Genomic DNA, 16500 nt, shown 5'->3' with positions numbered 1-16500 from the left:
TAGTGCTTATGAAGCATTTCGGTCATGTTTGGATGAACTTATTGAAATGGCTTTTGAAACTAATATACTGTTTTGGGCTTATTTTCATAAATTAGAAACTGAAACTTGTGAAAATAAACTGTTGTAAAAGCTAAATAATCTTGGGGGGTAGTTGTTTTAAAATAATGGCTTCTGCTAGTCACAAATATTGGTGCACTTGTAATCTTTTGCAGACATTGTGCATTTGGTTAGAGTAAGCTGCTAGAATTTTCAGCCAGTCATTTCCATAAATACCTTCATCTTTGGGGTAGAATAGTTGTTCTTGCCTCAATTTGTGATGCATCTTTTAAGTAGTTTCAAATTTGGGTTGTCTGCGGCAGAACTGGTTTGTTAACTATCCATTTGCTGCTTTGCTATAAACAAGATTCAAGGTTTTAGAATTTTCTGCATTGTAAATGGTGACAAGTGTCTTATTTCTTGCTGCAGGCATGTGTTCTTTATGTCCTTCGTGTTGGTGTAACAGATCAAATGACTGAACCCACTCAGAGGAGCTTCTTGATTTTTCTAGGAGAGCAGGTGCAGTTCTTTTAAATTCAATCAGTGGTTGCCATATATTTTTCGTGTTTTGTGTATTTCAGCTTTGATGTCATCTGAATGATGAGTCCTGATTAATTTACTCCTTTTCTTTCCCCACATTTTGGCAAGTTATAGCTTCAGTCACCAGAAGCTGGTCCTTCCATGAAAGTGGCAGCCTTACGTACACTGTCATATACTCTAAAAACACTGGGTGAGGTAAGGCATAACTGCTTATGTTTCTATTAGGTAATGAAATTTACGTGCTATTAGTAAGTACGGCTGGAATGTTTCAAGGTGTGCTTATTTTGATATGTACATTTGTAGGTCCCATCTGAATTTAAGGAAGTTCTTGACAACACTGTAGTTGCAGCAGTGTCGCATTCTTCGAAGCTGGTAAGTTCATGAATTTTTTTGCTTATTAGAAGCATATATTATTTCTATATATATTGATTCAACATATCATTTTCCTTGTTCTCTGGGGTAGAATGGAAAAATAAAAGGGTGAAATGACTCTGGCAATAGTTTCTTAATGGAAAATGTTAAGGGAAACAAAATGGATGAAATTCAGATAGGATGAGGTCTTTGAAATTCAATTTAGCTTCTTTTGCCAAATCAGGGTCCCTTTCTTCAATTATACAAAATGAAAATCGAGTTCTTTATTGATGTTAGGAACGTGTAATGTTGCACAATGGCTGTAAAATTTACAAAATTTATTAGGGAGAAGGAATTAAGGGAAATTGGAAGAGGGGCTGGTGGACCTAATTTTATTAGGTTGGTGGTTGAATGATGTTAGAGATATAAATAAAAATCACTCTTGGCCCTACCCATGATATCAAAGATTCTTTGACCAAGAGTTCAGAGTTTGATTTCTTTTTGCTTTCGTTATCTTTAAAAGTTAATCAAATTTAAGACCAAGGAATTTAAACTCTAGTTACTTTTTGGGATTGCATGTGTTCATTAAAGATATAAATAAAATCAACTGTGGATTGTAACCCTACATAATCAAAACATATTGAGATGAATGGCTCCTTGACAGTTGATATTAATCCAACTGTTGGGAGTTTTGAGTTTCCGCACTTTTAATAAGTAAGTGTTGTGATTCTAGAAGCATTTGAGATTTCTAAAAAAGGTTTGGCATTAATTTATTGCATGCCTTTATCAAATTTGAAAACCTTTTGGTCTAAGCCATGTTTGTGCTGAACATGGAATTACAGCATAATTATACTTTTTTTCTTGTCTCTTTGTAATATCTGTATGAAATATATATATTGTTAGGTTCGGATTGAGGCTGCTTTGGCATTACGTTCATTGGCTGAAGTTGATCCAACTTGTGTTGGTGGTTTAACTTCATACGGGGTGACCAATCTTACTGCTTTAAGAGAGAGTGTTTCTTTTGAAAAGGTAAAATTCATCAATTTTGTGATAATCTACATTTTATCGCTTCCTTTATTACTATTGATAAAAAAGTTTTATTAAAATTAATACAAGAGTACAACAGAAGAGGAGGATGAGGAATCCTCAGCTGAGGCACATAGGAGATACATAAAAAAGATATACAAATGTGTTGATAACTAAATTTACTCAGGCAGCTGAATGGAGCCTGTTATGATAATAAAAATCCAGTTCCCTTCTTCCATTATGCTAATTCTTATACTCTTAGTGGTTTGGTATTCATGTTAGCGCTTTAACTTAGAGCAGTAGGAACTTCCGGTGAAGTAGTAGGTTCCTGCTCCTTTATGTCAATTGTCTGTTCTTAGCTGTTTTTGGACAATGGCTGTTATGTATTGACTGAATATTAGCGGAGATCGGCAAGCTACCTCTACTATCTTAGCTGTAGCTAGCTGATTAGTTTGTTTTCAACACATGTTAAAAGAATATAGCTCTCCAATCCCTTTACATATCTTCTAGGGCCACCCACTTAAAGAGACCATGTGTTGAGTAGGAAAAAAATACCAGTATTGCAGGCTTTATATGCTTCGATTATATAGGATTTTGTTGTGGTCATAGAATATGTAGTTATAATCCTTAATCACCCAAATTTATGTGTAAAGTGTCAATTCAGCCCAAAAGCTTTTGTTAGGTAAAGATGATATTAATGATTTTATGTTATATTTATCTAACACACCCCTTTGCACAAGAGCCCATTGGGCTTGAAGGGTGGCAATGCATAGATCCATCATCCTGTCCTAAGAAACTTCACAATATTTAATTATTTATTAATAGAATGTGGGTGGTGAGGATAAAACTTGTGGCTAATTGGTCATAGAAGCTTTGATACAATTTAAAGCGCCAGTTCAACCCAAAAGTTTAAACTGTTAGATGAATCTCATATTAATGGTTTTATATTATATTTCTCTAACAATATTAATATGAACTTTATTAGAATTCAGCCTTTTTTTTTGGATTTGGTTTCTTGTAGATGCTTAATATGGTCTTTGTTTCTTTTCTAGTGAACACCTATACTTGTTGTCTTCATCTTCATGCATTCTTTCTAATTATTACTATTTTTCAAGATCTACGTTGCATTTGTCAATGATTATATGTTAATTACAATGTCGAAAGATGCAGTCTTTCTAACTGTCTGATATTTGGAGATTTCTTGCCAAGGTAAAAAAGTAGGAACTTTTGACAGCTATGTTATGTTTAGCTGATGCAGGATGGTAAAAACTAGTCTGGGTGTAAGACTAATATATGAGGTTGGGTAGAGGTGCTATAGTTACATCTATCTGGTGCATTTAGTCGGATGTTCATGCTCATCTTCAAGAAAAAAATATATTTCTTTGTCTTTGTTATCGGATAGGGTTCTTTTATGGCTTCTCTCGTGTTCAGCTCTTGGGTAATCTTTGGGTGTTTACCTGTAAGCATTCAAAGAAATTGGAGGGCTTCCATGTCCATGTAACCTTTTTGCTTCCTGAGTCTTTCTTCTTGTTTGTCCGATGAGGAGGATGTTTGTATTTCTTATTTTGCTATATCATTAGAACTTATTTCATATGGAAAATAAAATGTTGGGGTTGGTTTCTGGACTTACATGTGAATGGATAATTATAAAGTACCTTTAGGCTGCGTTTGGTGTGTTGTACAAAAGCAGGTAGTGTAAACCACATAATTGGATTGTTATATTTTATCCAAAAAAAACACTAATGGATTAAAGGGAGATAGCCTAACTATCTGCTTTTATTTGGTTCTCTGATGCGATTCAGCCCCTGAAAGTGTACAAGAGGGATAAAGGGAGGAAAAGGTGGGTCCCCAATGCTGACTCAGCTAGGTTGTTGCATCTGTCATAACAGATTCGAACAGAATGGTTGGTGATTTAAAAGAGCAAGGGAGCAGGGTAGTGAAGGCATCTAGAATCTTAGCTGAGATTTGGGTTTGGGAGAGAGAATAGCCTCTCCAATCGCTCTACACCATTGTTTAGTAATTTCCAGTTTCATTGTAACGTTTACCACTTCTGTATCTAGGTGTTAATCCTTGTAACAGCCATTTGTTTCCCTGTGATTCTCAGTTTAATTGTTACATTGTACTGCTGTTACTTAATATCAATAATATCAGCTTTGGTGTCATCATTCAAACTCTTGGTTAAACTCTGTAATTTCTTGATCACTGGTTGGAACCTTATCATTCTCATATTGGGGCACTTTCATGTAAAAGGGGATAACCACGGTAGCTGTTTGTACTAGATTCTTTCCATATTTCCTCCAATCAAGATTGGATAGTTTGGAATGTTTTTCTTTTGGTGTGTTTTCTTGTATCTCCTATTTTCAGTTTCTTACTTATTTCAGTTATTTTCCTGATAATGACTTCTTTCTTTCTGCAAGTCCATTTGGAAATCTAAAGCTCCTTTCAAGGTTTGCTGCACAAAGTAGTTTAAATCCAAATGATATGTTGCAGACTTGTAGGCCTAATACATATTTCTGTGGATATGTGTTATGTGCATATCTAGTTTGGAGTTCTTGCTGAACACTGTTTGCCCTTACATTTTAACGGTTTTGTTAAGAATGAGGAGACTAGTTTTGTGGTAGCATGCAGTTAATGAGAAGCAGAAAGCCTGCATATTCAAGGGCATATTGTTGCACCTGCATATGCTATAGGATAAGATGGTGCTGTGGGTTCACATTGGTGTTTTGCTCATGTTGTTTGGAGGGATTTTTCATTTCTGATATGGGTGGAGATGATTGGCACTGGGGTAACTTAGTAGAGTTATACCACGTAGTAACTATAGATATTGATTTTGATCACTCCAACCATTGAAATATAATTAATTATTACATAAGTCTTGTAGAGTTAATTTATTGAAAGTAAACAAGAATAAGTTTGTATTCAAATGGTTATACATTAAAAATTTCAATTGAGTATTAACTTTTTGCGTGTGAGATTAAAAAACAAGATATCTTCAACTAGTGGCTCTTTTATAGTTATTCATTTTATGAATTGACAGTGTATACATTGTCTGCAGGGAAGCAATTTACAGTTTGAGCTCGATTCTTTGCATGGACAGGCTACTGTCTTGGCAGCTTTAGTGTCTATTTCACCAAAATTACCTCTTGGTTACCCAGCAAGGTAATTTATCTTCACTCTCCCCTCAATTTTTTTTCAATACCTGGATAAGTTGCGTTTCTTTTTATGCCAAATTGATGAATTATTTTCCCTATTTATATTGTGTGACTAAGTCTTGAATTTCGAAATACCCAATCCCTTTGCATGGAAGTGGATTAACACCTGATTTAATTTAGATGACGAGGTATGCAATGATTTGAAAGATAAAATCTAAATTGTATATAAGTAGGTGTAAGACCTGATTCAAAGACTCATTGTACTTTGTAGTTTTGTACTTTTTATGTTGGCTATATGATACTTGATATAAATGTCAATCACCCTTCTTTCTTTATATCTTTTTAGTTCTTCTGTTTATTGTTGTCTCCCATGGAAGGGCATCATGGGTAATCCAGTGCTGTTACATGATCTGTTCTTGTAGCTTTCATCTTTGACATGGATTAAAGTGTCTTGCTCGGTCAATACCTATTGTAATTTGCCTTCTTAGTTTCCCTGTGGTCATTATGCTAGATAAAACTAAAATTGTCATTTATGAAGTTTAATACTTGCTTGATATGGTGTACTAATAAGTAGTAATGTGCTATAAGCAGGCTTCCCAGATTAGTGTTTGGAGTTTCAAAGAAAATGCTGACAGAACATAGTCGCAATCCTGTGGCAGCCACAGTTGAAAAAGAAGCTGGATGGTTGCTTTTATCATCTTTATTGGCTTCTTTACCAAAGGAGGTATAAAGTTATGAATAATGAAACCAAAAAAATAAATGATAAAGGAAAGCATGTGAAAATATTTGTTATCAGCATTACATAAATTAAGCCTTAGTATTTCATTAAAATGTTGAGGAAACGAATTAGGTATTCAAGGGAGTCAGTCTTAGTGACTGCCTAAACAACAAGCCTTAGTATTTTCAATTCTTTTCATGCCTTTCTACATCATCTATAGCTATCTATCCTATTGAAAAATTATGATAGGAAATTCCTATGCATGTTTCATAAGATTTGTTAATTTTAAACTTGAAAATTAATTGGGGTCAGAATTTGTGATGTGCCCTAGAATTGTTTTAGGTAATATTCACTTTTTTTTTTGCCTGCAGGAGCTTGAAGAGGATGTCTTTGATATTCTTGCCTTATGGGCTACTCTCTTTGCTGAGAATCCAGAAAATGAAATTAAGAAAACTGAAGATTTAATGTCAAGAATTTAGTAAGTACATCTGAAGTGTGATTAATCTTTATGGGTCATGCAATGGTTATCATGATCCTGTATATTTTCTGTGGTTAAATTGTTTTAGATTATCTTATTTTTGCTCCTATTAGTTGAATTCTTCATCCATCTGGTGAGTATTCTTGTAAATTATTTTTCAATTTCCTTCCCTAGTGGAAGATCTTGACCTAAAATCTTTAGGAGCCGCAAGCTTTAGTTCTACCTATTTGATTAGAGTTAGTTAGCTAGCAAGGTAGGTGTTAAGTTAGAATTGCTGGAGGGTCGTTTCAGTCCTTTAATTTTACTACTTGTATTGCTGGAGGGTCTTTCAGTCCTTTAATTTTACTACTTGTACTGCATTGTACTGAAACCCTCCTTGTAGTTTGTAAATTTATAGGGCAGGACCTACATTGTGTACGGCTTCCACAATGTTTCAATCTCTAACATTGTATCAAGAGCCATCTGAACACTAGAAAAATAAATAAATAAAATCTAAAACCCTAAATTTTTAGCCTTCATAAGCTAAAAAGATAAGATAATTGTATCCCCCTCACCCAAAAAAAAGAAAGATAAGATTGGGAGAAAATTAGAGTAATGACTATTGAGGACAAGGTGAAAGAATCTCGCCTATGGTGTTTTAGTCATGTGAGATGAGATAAATACGGGTCTGGTGATAATAATGGATCAAATGGAAGGTTGTCTGATTAAAATTGGTAGAGGAGAATCTAAGTATCTGTTTGAATTCTGTTTTCAAAAATAATTTTAATTTTCAGAATAAAAAAAAACTTTTTTGATAATGCCAGTTTTGTAAAAATAATTCTTAAAATGATATATACTTTTTAGTTTTTAGAATCAAATTTAGAGAACATATTTAAGTTGTTTTTGTTTTATGTTTTGATTTTGAACTTTCAAAACAAAAAAAATACAAAATACCCCATTTTATTGATTACTCTACAAAATAGTTTTTTTTTTTTTAAAAAAAAGAACACAATCAAACATGACCCTAAGTTAACTTAAGGAGAGTGTGTTTAAAAAGTCCTTACTCTTAAGTAGTTTTACTGAAAATATGACTTTTGATTGAGCCGAATCTTGGAATTTGGGGAGTAGCTGTTTGGGTTATTTAGACAATTTTGAATATGAATATGATTGCCCTAACTTGGAGGTCCATTTTTTATTGTTACAAGTGTTTTGGGAGTAGAAAGGAGAATAGGGCAATACAGAGTTTTGCTATGGTCGCAGATTTCAGTGTACTTTTTGTTTTTATAGACTTGTTCTCTACCTTCTGGATTGGTTTTAGCTTGGGGATTTTTTGAATCACTTTCTTCATCTGATCATCATGCTTTTTACCTTTTTCTATCTTGATATATTATTCTATTATCAAAAAGGAAAAAGAAAAGAGCTTCAGTATTTTACTACTATTGTTAATTGGACAGAGTAAAGATAAAGGAGAAGCTATTGAGGATTTAAAATTTTCTAATCATTTAGATTTCAAAGAAGTTAAAGGTTTCTTAGCATACTTTATTTTGTTAGAAGTGTTCTGTCTTGAATAATAATAATAATGTGTTTTGATTGTTCATGTGTCATTCATTTTCTCCTCTTGTATTTTGTAGTGTATGGTCTGCAGCTGTTCATGCACTCACAGCATTTATAAAATGCTTTATATCTCCTAATGTTGTGAATGATGGAGTTCTACTTCAACCAGTTCTTGTATACCTTAGTAGGTATAACTTGTTCTTGTTCTGTTCCATTTATGGCTATAACTTCATTTGACATATGATAGTAATTCCTAACCTATTTTGAAAACAGTGCATTAACATACATATCAACATTAAGAACCAAGGAACTAGCACATGTAAAGCCGGCAGTGGACATCTTCATCATCAGAACTTTAATAGCTTACCGATCTCTTCCTGATCCAGTGTCATTTGAAAGTGACCATCCTCAAATTATTCAATTATGTACATTTCCATTCAGGTAGTGTTTACATTGGATTTATGTATCATTTAATATTTTGACTTGGGGTTGAACATCATATGTTGATACATTGAAAAAGATGTTCTAATTTTCTTTTGTTTGGGAAGTAGTGGTCCTCTAAGTTGTATGTTTGGTAAAAATGCCATTACAATGCTTTTCTCTTTCTAGTTTTGCTAATTGACACCGTGTTCAGGAATTTTCTGTTTTGGAGGATTTTTTTAAAAATATTCTGACAAAATATTGTAATTTCATGAGGAAGAGAAGAAATTACAATGCATTGGAGGTAGGAATCCTCCTTAACGAAGAGCAAAACAAAAAAATAAATAAAAAATCGATGGAGCAAAGCTGCTCAATCCCTCAACATTTTTGTTACTGTAAAGAACCAATTCAACCCAAAAGTTTAAGCTGTTAGGTGAAGGTCTCTTTAATGGTTTATATTATACTCTAACACGCTCCCTCACAATAGAGCCCATTGGGCTTGAAAGGTGGATAATGCATCAGGCCAGTCTACCTGTGCTAAGTAATTCCACAAAGAAAATTGGGGGCGGCGAGGATCGAATCTGGGATACCGAGGCTCTGATACCATGTAAAGAACCAATTCAACCTAAAAGCTTAAGCTGTTAGGTGAGAGCCTCTTTAATGGTTTATATTATATTCTAATAGTTACAACACCCTTAAAAAGACCAGGTTCTTATACCAAATGTCTATTCTTATCCCAAATCAAATATTCTGCCATTGAAACCTCTGTAAAGATACGAGTAATGCTCCAATGATATGTACCAAATTGGAGTGTAGATTGCACATTGTTGAAAAGTATCTCCTGATTGGGGAAATTATCTCCTATTTAAGGGCTGTATATTCTGTAAATAATTAGGATTTGACTTTTTCTAATTTCCTAGTTTCTAATATTAGAGATTGTAAATCATGTATATAGATAATCAGTCATGCTGAGGATTTCCTCAAGTAATTCTGAAATTCATCTGTAACACACATTGCTATTAGACTTTAGCCTCTTTACTTCTGCCAAAAACCATTAAAGCTTATCATAAAAAAGAAGTCTGAGGACCTAGAGCACACCCAACATTCACTAAAGCTGCCGAACAAATAAATCCAAAGAGAAACAGCTGCAGAACAATATAAAAGGTGATGAAGAACTGGTTCAGAACTTGCACCACACATAACACATAAATGGGGAAATAGCCTTTTGCAACATACAAAACCTGCTACAAGTCATTAAATTCTCTCAAACACTTTGGAGGATATTTTATTCTCCCCCTAATTTCATTTTCCCTCTTTTCTATCAAATAAAAATTATTTTTCCATAAAATAACAGCCATTCTACATATAAAATCTTTTTTGCACAATAAAAGGGCCAGCATACGTAAGTTGGTCTTTAATAGTAATGTACCAAAAATAGATAAATAAAATGAAGAGCATCATGGTAGGATAGCCTATCTAGCATCAACATTTCAAAAAACCTAAAGTGTCAATGTCGGACACTCTGACACGGTGTTCTACACGTGGTCAACATTCATGACACGTTGACCAATCTGACATGCGAATTTGATCGTGTCGGACACGGTCAAATGGCCATCTCCATCTCCCTCCGTGTCAGCTCCCTCACCCTCTCCGCTTGTGCCCTCTCCATTGCCGCCAGCCGGATTTGCTCAGCTTCTTGCCACTTAAGCACCTCCATTCCCTCTCACATCAACACCATCGGCTGCTGCACACTGATAGATAGCTGCAGGTTCAGCGACGGAGCGCCGCCCTCCGTTGTCGACGATGACACCGTCGATAGCAGTCGTAGTAGAGAGGAATCGACACGCGTTGATTGTAGAAGATTGAGTTCCCTGTTGACTTTGTCTTCCATTTGAGGGAAAAAACACTACGAACAAAGTGAAAAAGAAGAAGAATTTGGTACCATAGAGAAGCAAGAGAAGGAACTGTTTTGATTAACGACCAAAGAAGGAGTGATGATATTACGACTTCACCCTTGCTACGGATACTAGCTTTCAGTAATTCAGATTTCAGCTTACGACGTCATAACATATCAGCTTCTCCTGCTTAAGAATAAAACATGGCCGAGCTTTTTTCTTTTATTCAAATCACCTAGAAATGTTGCAGCTCTCTCATCTATGACGCAAAACTTGTTTGCCCCCTTTGTCCTTATTTCATCCCGCCAAAATGAAAGAGCTTTGGAAAAATCATATTCCTAGATGGCATGCCTTGGTTTTCATTTAAATTAGGCAGAATATCCCAAAAACATCTATATCTTACTCAATTCTTGCCTGCCTTCCCTCTCTCTCCTTTTAAACATTTTCCCTAACAGAATTCGTACCTTGCTTACTTCTCTCTCCCCTCCCGCCACCTTTCTCTTACATGAAATCTCCCATGCATATTCCCTTCCACTTCACCTCTCTTGCTTACGTGAGTCATTAATCCACTGCCTTTCCCTTTATTTTTCCTCATATAGACTTTAGTCATATGATAGTATCTATCAAAATTCTGCTTTATTGTGGCATCTTATTGTTATGCTTTAGTGAAAGCTGGTTCTAAATAAATGTTGAAATGATTTTCTTGCTGTTACTTCACTTATGTACTGATTGATTAACTGTCAAATCTTCATTGATTGAACTGAGTATTTGTTATTTCTTGTTTAAAAAAGGTTTGCTTCAGAATGCGAAGAAAGTTCGTGCTTGAGGTTGCTGTTAGACAAGAGAGATGCATGGTTGGGTCCATGGATTCCTGGAAGGTCTCTATCTGGCTGTCATACAATTATGCATTGTAGTATCTCTTCTTATTATTAGAGTAAATTACAATGAACCCTTGATGTCAGATGAAATTACAATGATTTTTATCTTATTTGCAAAATGATAAAGTCCTCCATTAAATTGCAAGAACAGTTTACTGTATTATGTATCACGTTAGCTTCTATCAATTAACTCTTTTGGATTATTTTGAAGTTGTTCATGGTAGACTAGAATACTTTAGTTATTTTTGCCTGTTTCTACTCTACATTTTTCTCTTCACTTGATCATCATTACTGGCTTTCTAAAGAGGCTGGCTTGATTTTCTGGAATTAAATCTTTTCTGGTTATTTGGAGCAAATTAAAAGTTTGGAGTGCGTAAAGTTTTGTTGCAGTGGCCCAGTTCCATACTCTTGATTAACAGAGGAACCAGATTCAAGTAGTTCACGTGATATACTTGGGAGGCTATTAAATAATGTTTTACCTGACTGCCAACCCTCTCTTTACCAGTGATAGTGTACTATAACAACACTCGAGTAACTCCTAGTTTCTGTCAGTCAGTTAACCTGTTAGTTAACCAGCTGCCAGCTGGCATAGTTAGTTAGGGAGTTAGCTCAGCTGCTAACTGTGTGTACCAGAACCCTGGGAGGTTCAGTTTAGTTTTTCAGTTGCAGAATATTTTGGAGAATACAATTCTCTCATTTTCTCTATACATTTTCTTTCACTTTTTCTATCATTTTCTTGTTTTCTCTCTGATTCCTGATTCCTAATAACCAGAGATATCTTGTTCATAAATTTTCCCAGTTTCTTTTTCGTTGGAATGATTAAGTTTGGGAGCTGCTTTTCATTTTAAAATGATAAATAATGTGTTACATATAGGGGTGTTAACGGGCTGAGCCGAGCTTTGGTCTTAAAAGGCTAATCCTGTGTTTAAATGTGTCGGCCTTACCAAGCCTGTTACCTGTTATGAATATAATTATCGGCCTGTGGCCTGCCTTATTTACAAAAAATAAAAGCTTGATTTAGCCTGTTAAAAAAATAAGACAATAAAAATTTATCCAAACAGATTATACAATCAACTACACTATAATTCCATAAATATTTATAAATTCAATGTATATCCAAACAGCATAATATAGAACAAAATCATTCAAAAAGTCTGTTTAACTAATAAAATAGGGGTGAAATGATTTGAGAGGAGAAAGAGGGATACTACAAATAGTATAAAAAATATAAATAAAAATAAAAATTAATATACTAGGCCAGCCTGAGAGGCTCTAAGGCCGAGCTTTTGAATTGGAGCCTGAGGCCTTTTTACTAAACGAGCTTTTATACAAGTTCAAGCCTGGTTTCAACAACCAATATTAGGCATGTAAGCTCAGGCCTTCACGAGCCGAGCCAAAGGCCCCTGGCTCGTTTATCACCCCTAGTTACATAGATATTTCCTGGTAAACTTGTTTTTTCAAGAGCATCCACTAGGAAAATGTCTAGAGGGTGAGGCTAGAGGAGTAATAAAGCTGCTCCTGTGTGACCGAAAGGTTACAAGTTTGAATCCGAAAAATAATTTCTGTAAAGAACCAATTCAACCCAAAAGCTTAAGCTATTGGGTGAGACTATATTAATGGTTTTATATATCTCAACACGCCCCCTCACACGAGAGCCCACTGGGCTTGAAGGGTAGACAATGCACAGGCCCACCTACCTGTGCGAAGAAAAAAATTCCACTAGAAAGAAAGTGGGGGGCGGTGAGGATTGAACCCGGTACTCCGAGGCTTTGATACCATGTAAAGAACCAATTCAACCCAAAAGCTTAAGCTATTGGGTGAGGCTATATTAATGGTTTTATATATCTCAACAATTTCTTTGCAAATATACAAGGGTAAGACTGCATACAAGGACTATCCTCACTAGTCAGGGTTTAATAGGGAGTGGTTTAAACCCACTAGGAAAATGTATCCTTACACACTTTCGACATGTGAAGCCTCTTGATACTCTCTTTTCTTTCATTCTTGGCTTCAGGGGGAGTTTTTTTACTGCTTCAATGCATTTTTCTTCTTTCTCTTAATAAAATATTTTTATCCAAAAACATAAAAAGAGAACTTATAAAACATCTGTTACTCTATCTTTTCCCCCTTCTGTGTATCCCTTCTCTCTCACTCCTCTGTTTCTTCGTCTGTTACTGATTGCATCCCAAAGCATTATAGGCCTCCATCTATCAACTCTGACATAAAAAGGAGATTTGTGTTCCTGGAATTCTCACTTTCTCTCTCTGTTAACCATTTCTTATGGTTCTGCACCAAAATACCAGGTTGTATATTCAATAGGGTTTCAATATATGACATCTTCTATTCTTTTGCAAGGGCAACTGATGCTCATATTAGGGAACAGAATTTAGTGATGTCATCAGTTATATAAATCGTTATCTATTTATGGATGTTTATTATAGTTGAGGCTGATATTAAATAGAATGTTATATAGGTCAGCATTATTTTGAAAACAATTAGGGAGGTCCTTTTAGGTTCCTCTCTCTTTTCTTTCTCTGTTTTCTAACATACTTGTGTTGCATGTATATTTATATGAAAAAAGGGATTGGTTTGAAGATGAGCTTCGAGCTTTTCAAGGTGGAAAAGATGGCCTTATGCCTTGTGTATGGGAGAATGAAATTTCTAGCTTTCCTCAGGTATTATTTCTTTGGAGACTTAAAATTTAGGAACTCCTCAATTTTTTTTTTCCCAATTTTGGAACAATCAACATGTTTGGTTAACAATATCCAAACATTATTTAATCAGTTAACAATATATTGACCTAACTAATCCTTTGTCTCTTTAATTATTCTAGGATTGGAAATATTTTTTCCTGAATTCCTAAAAATGTAATTCTCCCTTATTTATTTTTAAATAAACCTTATTTGTTTTATATGTCAACATTATGGTTCTTGATCTCCTTGTTAGCTTTGTGATTGTTGCATGCACCCTCTGCACTCTAATATATTATCAAGTAATTATTGGAAAATAATTTATTTTTGTCTAACAACCTTTTGGATGGTTCTGAAATCACAACAAAAGCAGAAATATTATCAAGGAGAAGCTGGGAATTAGAAAATTATTTGTGCCATTCGATTTTGGTATAGGCCTTACGTTATGAAAGTTTATTGTACAAATATAAAGTAAAATATTATGCTGAATGTTCATATGTTTGCTTGTTTTTCAAAATGTATAAAGCATGAATCGTTTGTGTGTTTTCTTTTTGGAATAGGATGGGGATGTAACAAGTAGGAAAGGGAAGTTGTGTTAGTGTAGATTCATTTTTAAGTCATAGCTTTACTTTCTTCCCATTCCCATTTCAATTAGGGAATGACAGACTATACTGGGTTTTGTCCAGCTGTTCCTATTGAAATCTAAGACTCCCTCTAAGATAAAAGCTGTCATTTGGATTACATCACTTATTTAGATTGACATTTTTTATTGTTTACAATTTCAATGACCTCACGAAGCATTACAACCTTATGATGTGTTTTATTAGTAGTGACACTGAGATTGTTGATTTCCTCTGTTAATGTCACTAAGGTTGGCACTTTGGAATTTTGAAGAGCATTATGGCTGTCCATGTCCAGGGAATGGAGGTTTCTTAAGTATTTACATTAGCTTGTAGAATACTCTGGTGAATGAAATGATATACCGAGTAGTCAAAGCAGAGTGACACTGAACCAAAGTATTCTCAAGGAGAAAATCATATTAGGATAAAAGTAAAGGATCTGACCTGAGATGATTTCCTGTACTAAGTTTTGTGTTACTTTGCCGAGAAGGATGATTTATACTGCTTTGTATTTGTATTTTATCTTAAAAAGTAAACTCATGAATATGTCTATCCAATATGCTTAGCTTGCAATCTTAACATTTTGATGTTTAGTAAAATACATACTGTATATGTTTGGTTTCCTTCGGCTATGCCTACTATTGTTGGGGACTACCCTAAATTGGTTAATTTCAACGGTTATTAGAAGTAACTTTTAACTCAGCCCATGAGTTGACTTTGAGCCCCTATCTCTTAAACTTGGTATTGGATGTTCTTATTGAGCATATCCATGAGCCAGTGCCTCAGTGCATGTTTTTTGTGGATGATACAGTCATACTGGGAGAGTTGAGAGAGGGGATAATTGGTAAACTAGGGTTGTGGACATAGCCTTGGAACAACAGGATGCAAGTTCAGCAAGAGGCACACTAGCACTGGCTTGGAATTTAAAATTGAGGATCATACCAACATGGTATCTTGGGTCTATCACTGGTTGGATGGATGAAATGGAGAAATGCTTCAAGTTTTTTTTTTTTTTTGGATAGAACACAATGGCGTCATTTGATGTATATAGTTGACCCCACCAAATGGGAAAAGGATTTTGTTGTTATTGTACAACTGCAGTAATAATTTCTTAGCTTTATAAATAAATTTTGATTTGTTTATCCAACTCATTTCATATTGCCTTTCCCATGCAATCTTGTTTTAGTTATTATTATTATTATTATTACTTTTGGATGGATGTGTACTTCACTAACAACTTAATTTTAACATTGAAGCCGGAGACAATAAGCAAGTGTTTGGTGAATCAGATGCTTCTTTTCTTGGGGATCTTATTTGCTTCTCAGGTTGTTTGTCACACAGCCTCAGTGTATGGTTGCAGAATCTAGACTGGTTGTTTGTCTTGTTGACATCGGTTGGTATTTTATATCTCAGGATAATGGTGGTATGCTGTCCCTTCTTGGCATTATTGAGCAGTGTCTGAAAGCTGGGAAAAAACAACACTGGCGTGCAGCTAATATCACCAATATTTGTGTGGGCTTACTTGCAGGCTTTAAGGTTCTTTTATCCTTCTATGGGTATTATCCAAGTATCTTGTTGAATCTCACCTAATATAATGATTTCATTATCTTTTCCAGACTTTGCTTTCGTTTCGACCCCAAACATTAGGACAAGAGATTCTGGGTTTGGCACAATCTATTTTTCAGGTAGGAAATCTTTTAATATATATATTCAATTATTTGTTAACTCTACTTGTTGTTCCTTTTCTTTTCTTTTTTGTTTGAATGTCATCACTTGATGTTTGTGGAATTTGAATGGAAGAGTATTTTGGCGGAGGGAGACATTTGTGCATCACAGCGTAGAGCAGCGTCAGAAGGACTTGGATATTTAGCTCGATTTGGAAATGATATATTCACTGCAAGAATGGCAAGTTTTTCAGTCTGTTTTTCAAGTTTCATGCTATTCCTCACTGTTCTGTTGTACTTTGATTTATTTATTAGAAACCTCCTATATATATGTGTGTGTGTGTGTGTGTGTGTGTGTGTGTAATTTGGCTTCTCTAAGGGAGGGATGCACATTAAAGAGAAAAGTGCTGAATCATAACTGTTGATTGGAAAATCTATGGCTGAGATTGTGATAAAATACATGCACTTGTATAACACACGATGAAGTTGTTAAAATCCA

At 34.7% G+C, this 16500-nt stretch overlaps 1 protein-coding gene across 3 annotated transcripts in view; it reads left to right on the top strand.

Moving 5' to 3' along the window:
• The first annotated feature begins 681 nt into the window (after positions 1-681).
• Positions 682-16500, top strand: part of LOC133293870 (protein SWEETIE-like) — a 36053-nt gene continuing 20234 nt past the window's right edge. For all 3 annotated transcript variants that reach the window (XM_061492507.1, XM_061492503.1, XM_061492496.1), the window contains exons 1-14: positions 682-771; positions 880-948; positions 1831-1956; positions 5009-5112; positions 5697-5829; positions 6195-6301; positions 7912-8022; positions 8108-8275; positions 10941-11027; positions 13609-13702; positions 15594-15662; positions 15751-15873; positions 15954-16022; positions 16138-16242. In XM_061492507.1, the coding sequence (XP_061348491.1) occupies positions 718-771; positions 880-948; positions 1831-1956; positions 5009-5112; positions 5697-5829; positions 6195-6301; positions 7912-8022; positions 8108-8275; positions 10941-11027; positions 13609-13702; positions 15594-15662; positions 15751-15873; positions 15954-16022; positions 16138-16242 (1419 nt within the window). In that variant the 5' untranslated portion in view covers positions 682-717. The remainder of the gene's footprint in view (positions 772-879; positions 949-1830; positions 1957-5008; positions 5113-5696; positions 5830-6194; positions 6302-7911; positions 8023-8107; positions 8276-10940; positions 11028-13608; positions 13703-15593; positions 15663-15750; positions 15874-15953; positions 16023-16137; positions 16243-16500) is intronic.

The sequence above is a fragment of the Gastrolobium bilobum genome, unplaced genomic scaffold (genome assembly GCF_033153095.1).
Source record: "Gastrolobium bilobum isolate Gb01-03AN ecotype WA unplaced genomic scaffold, APGP_CSIRO_Gbil_v1 utg115563, whole genome shotgun sequence".
Taxonomy (NCBI): Eukaryota; Viridiplantae; Streptophyta; class Magnoliopsida; order Fabales; family Fabaceae; genus Gastrolobium; species Gastrolobium bilobum.
This window is presented reverse-complemented; position numbering and strand designations above follow the sequence as displayed.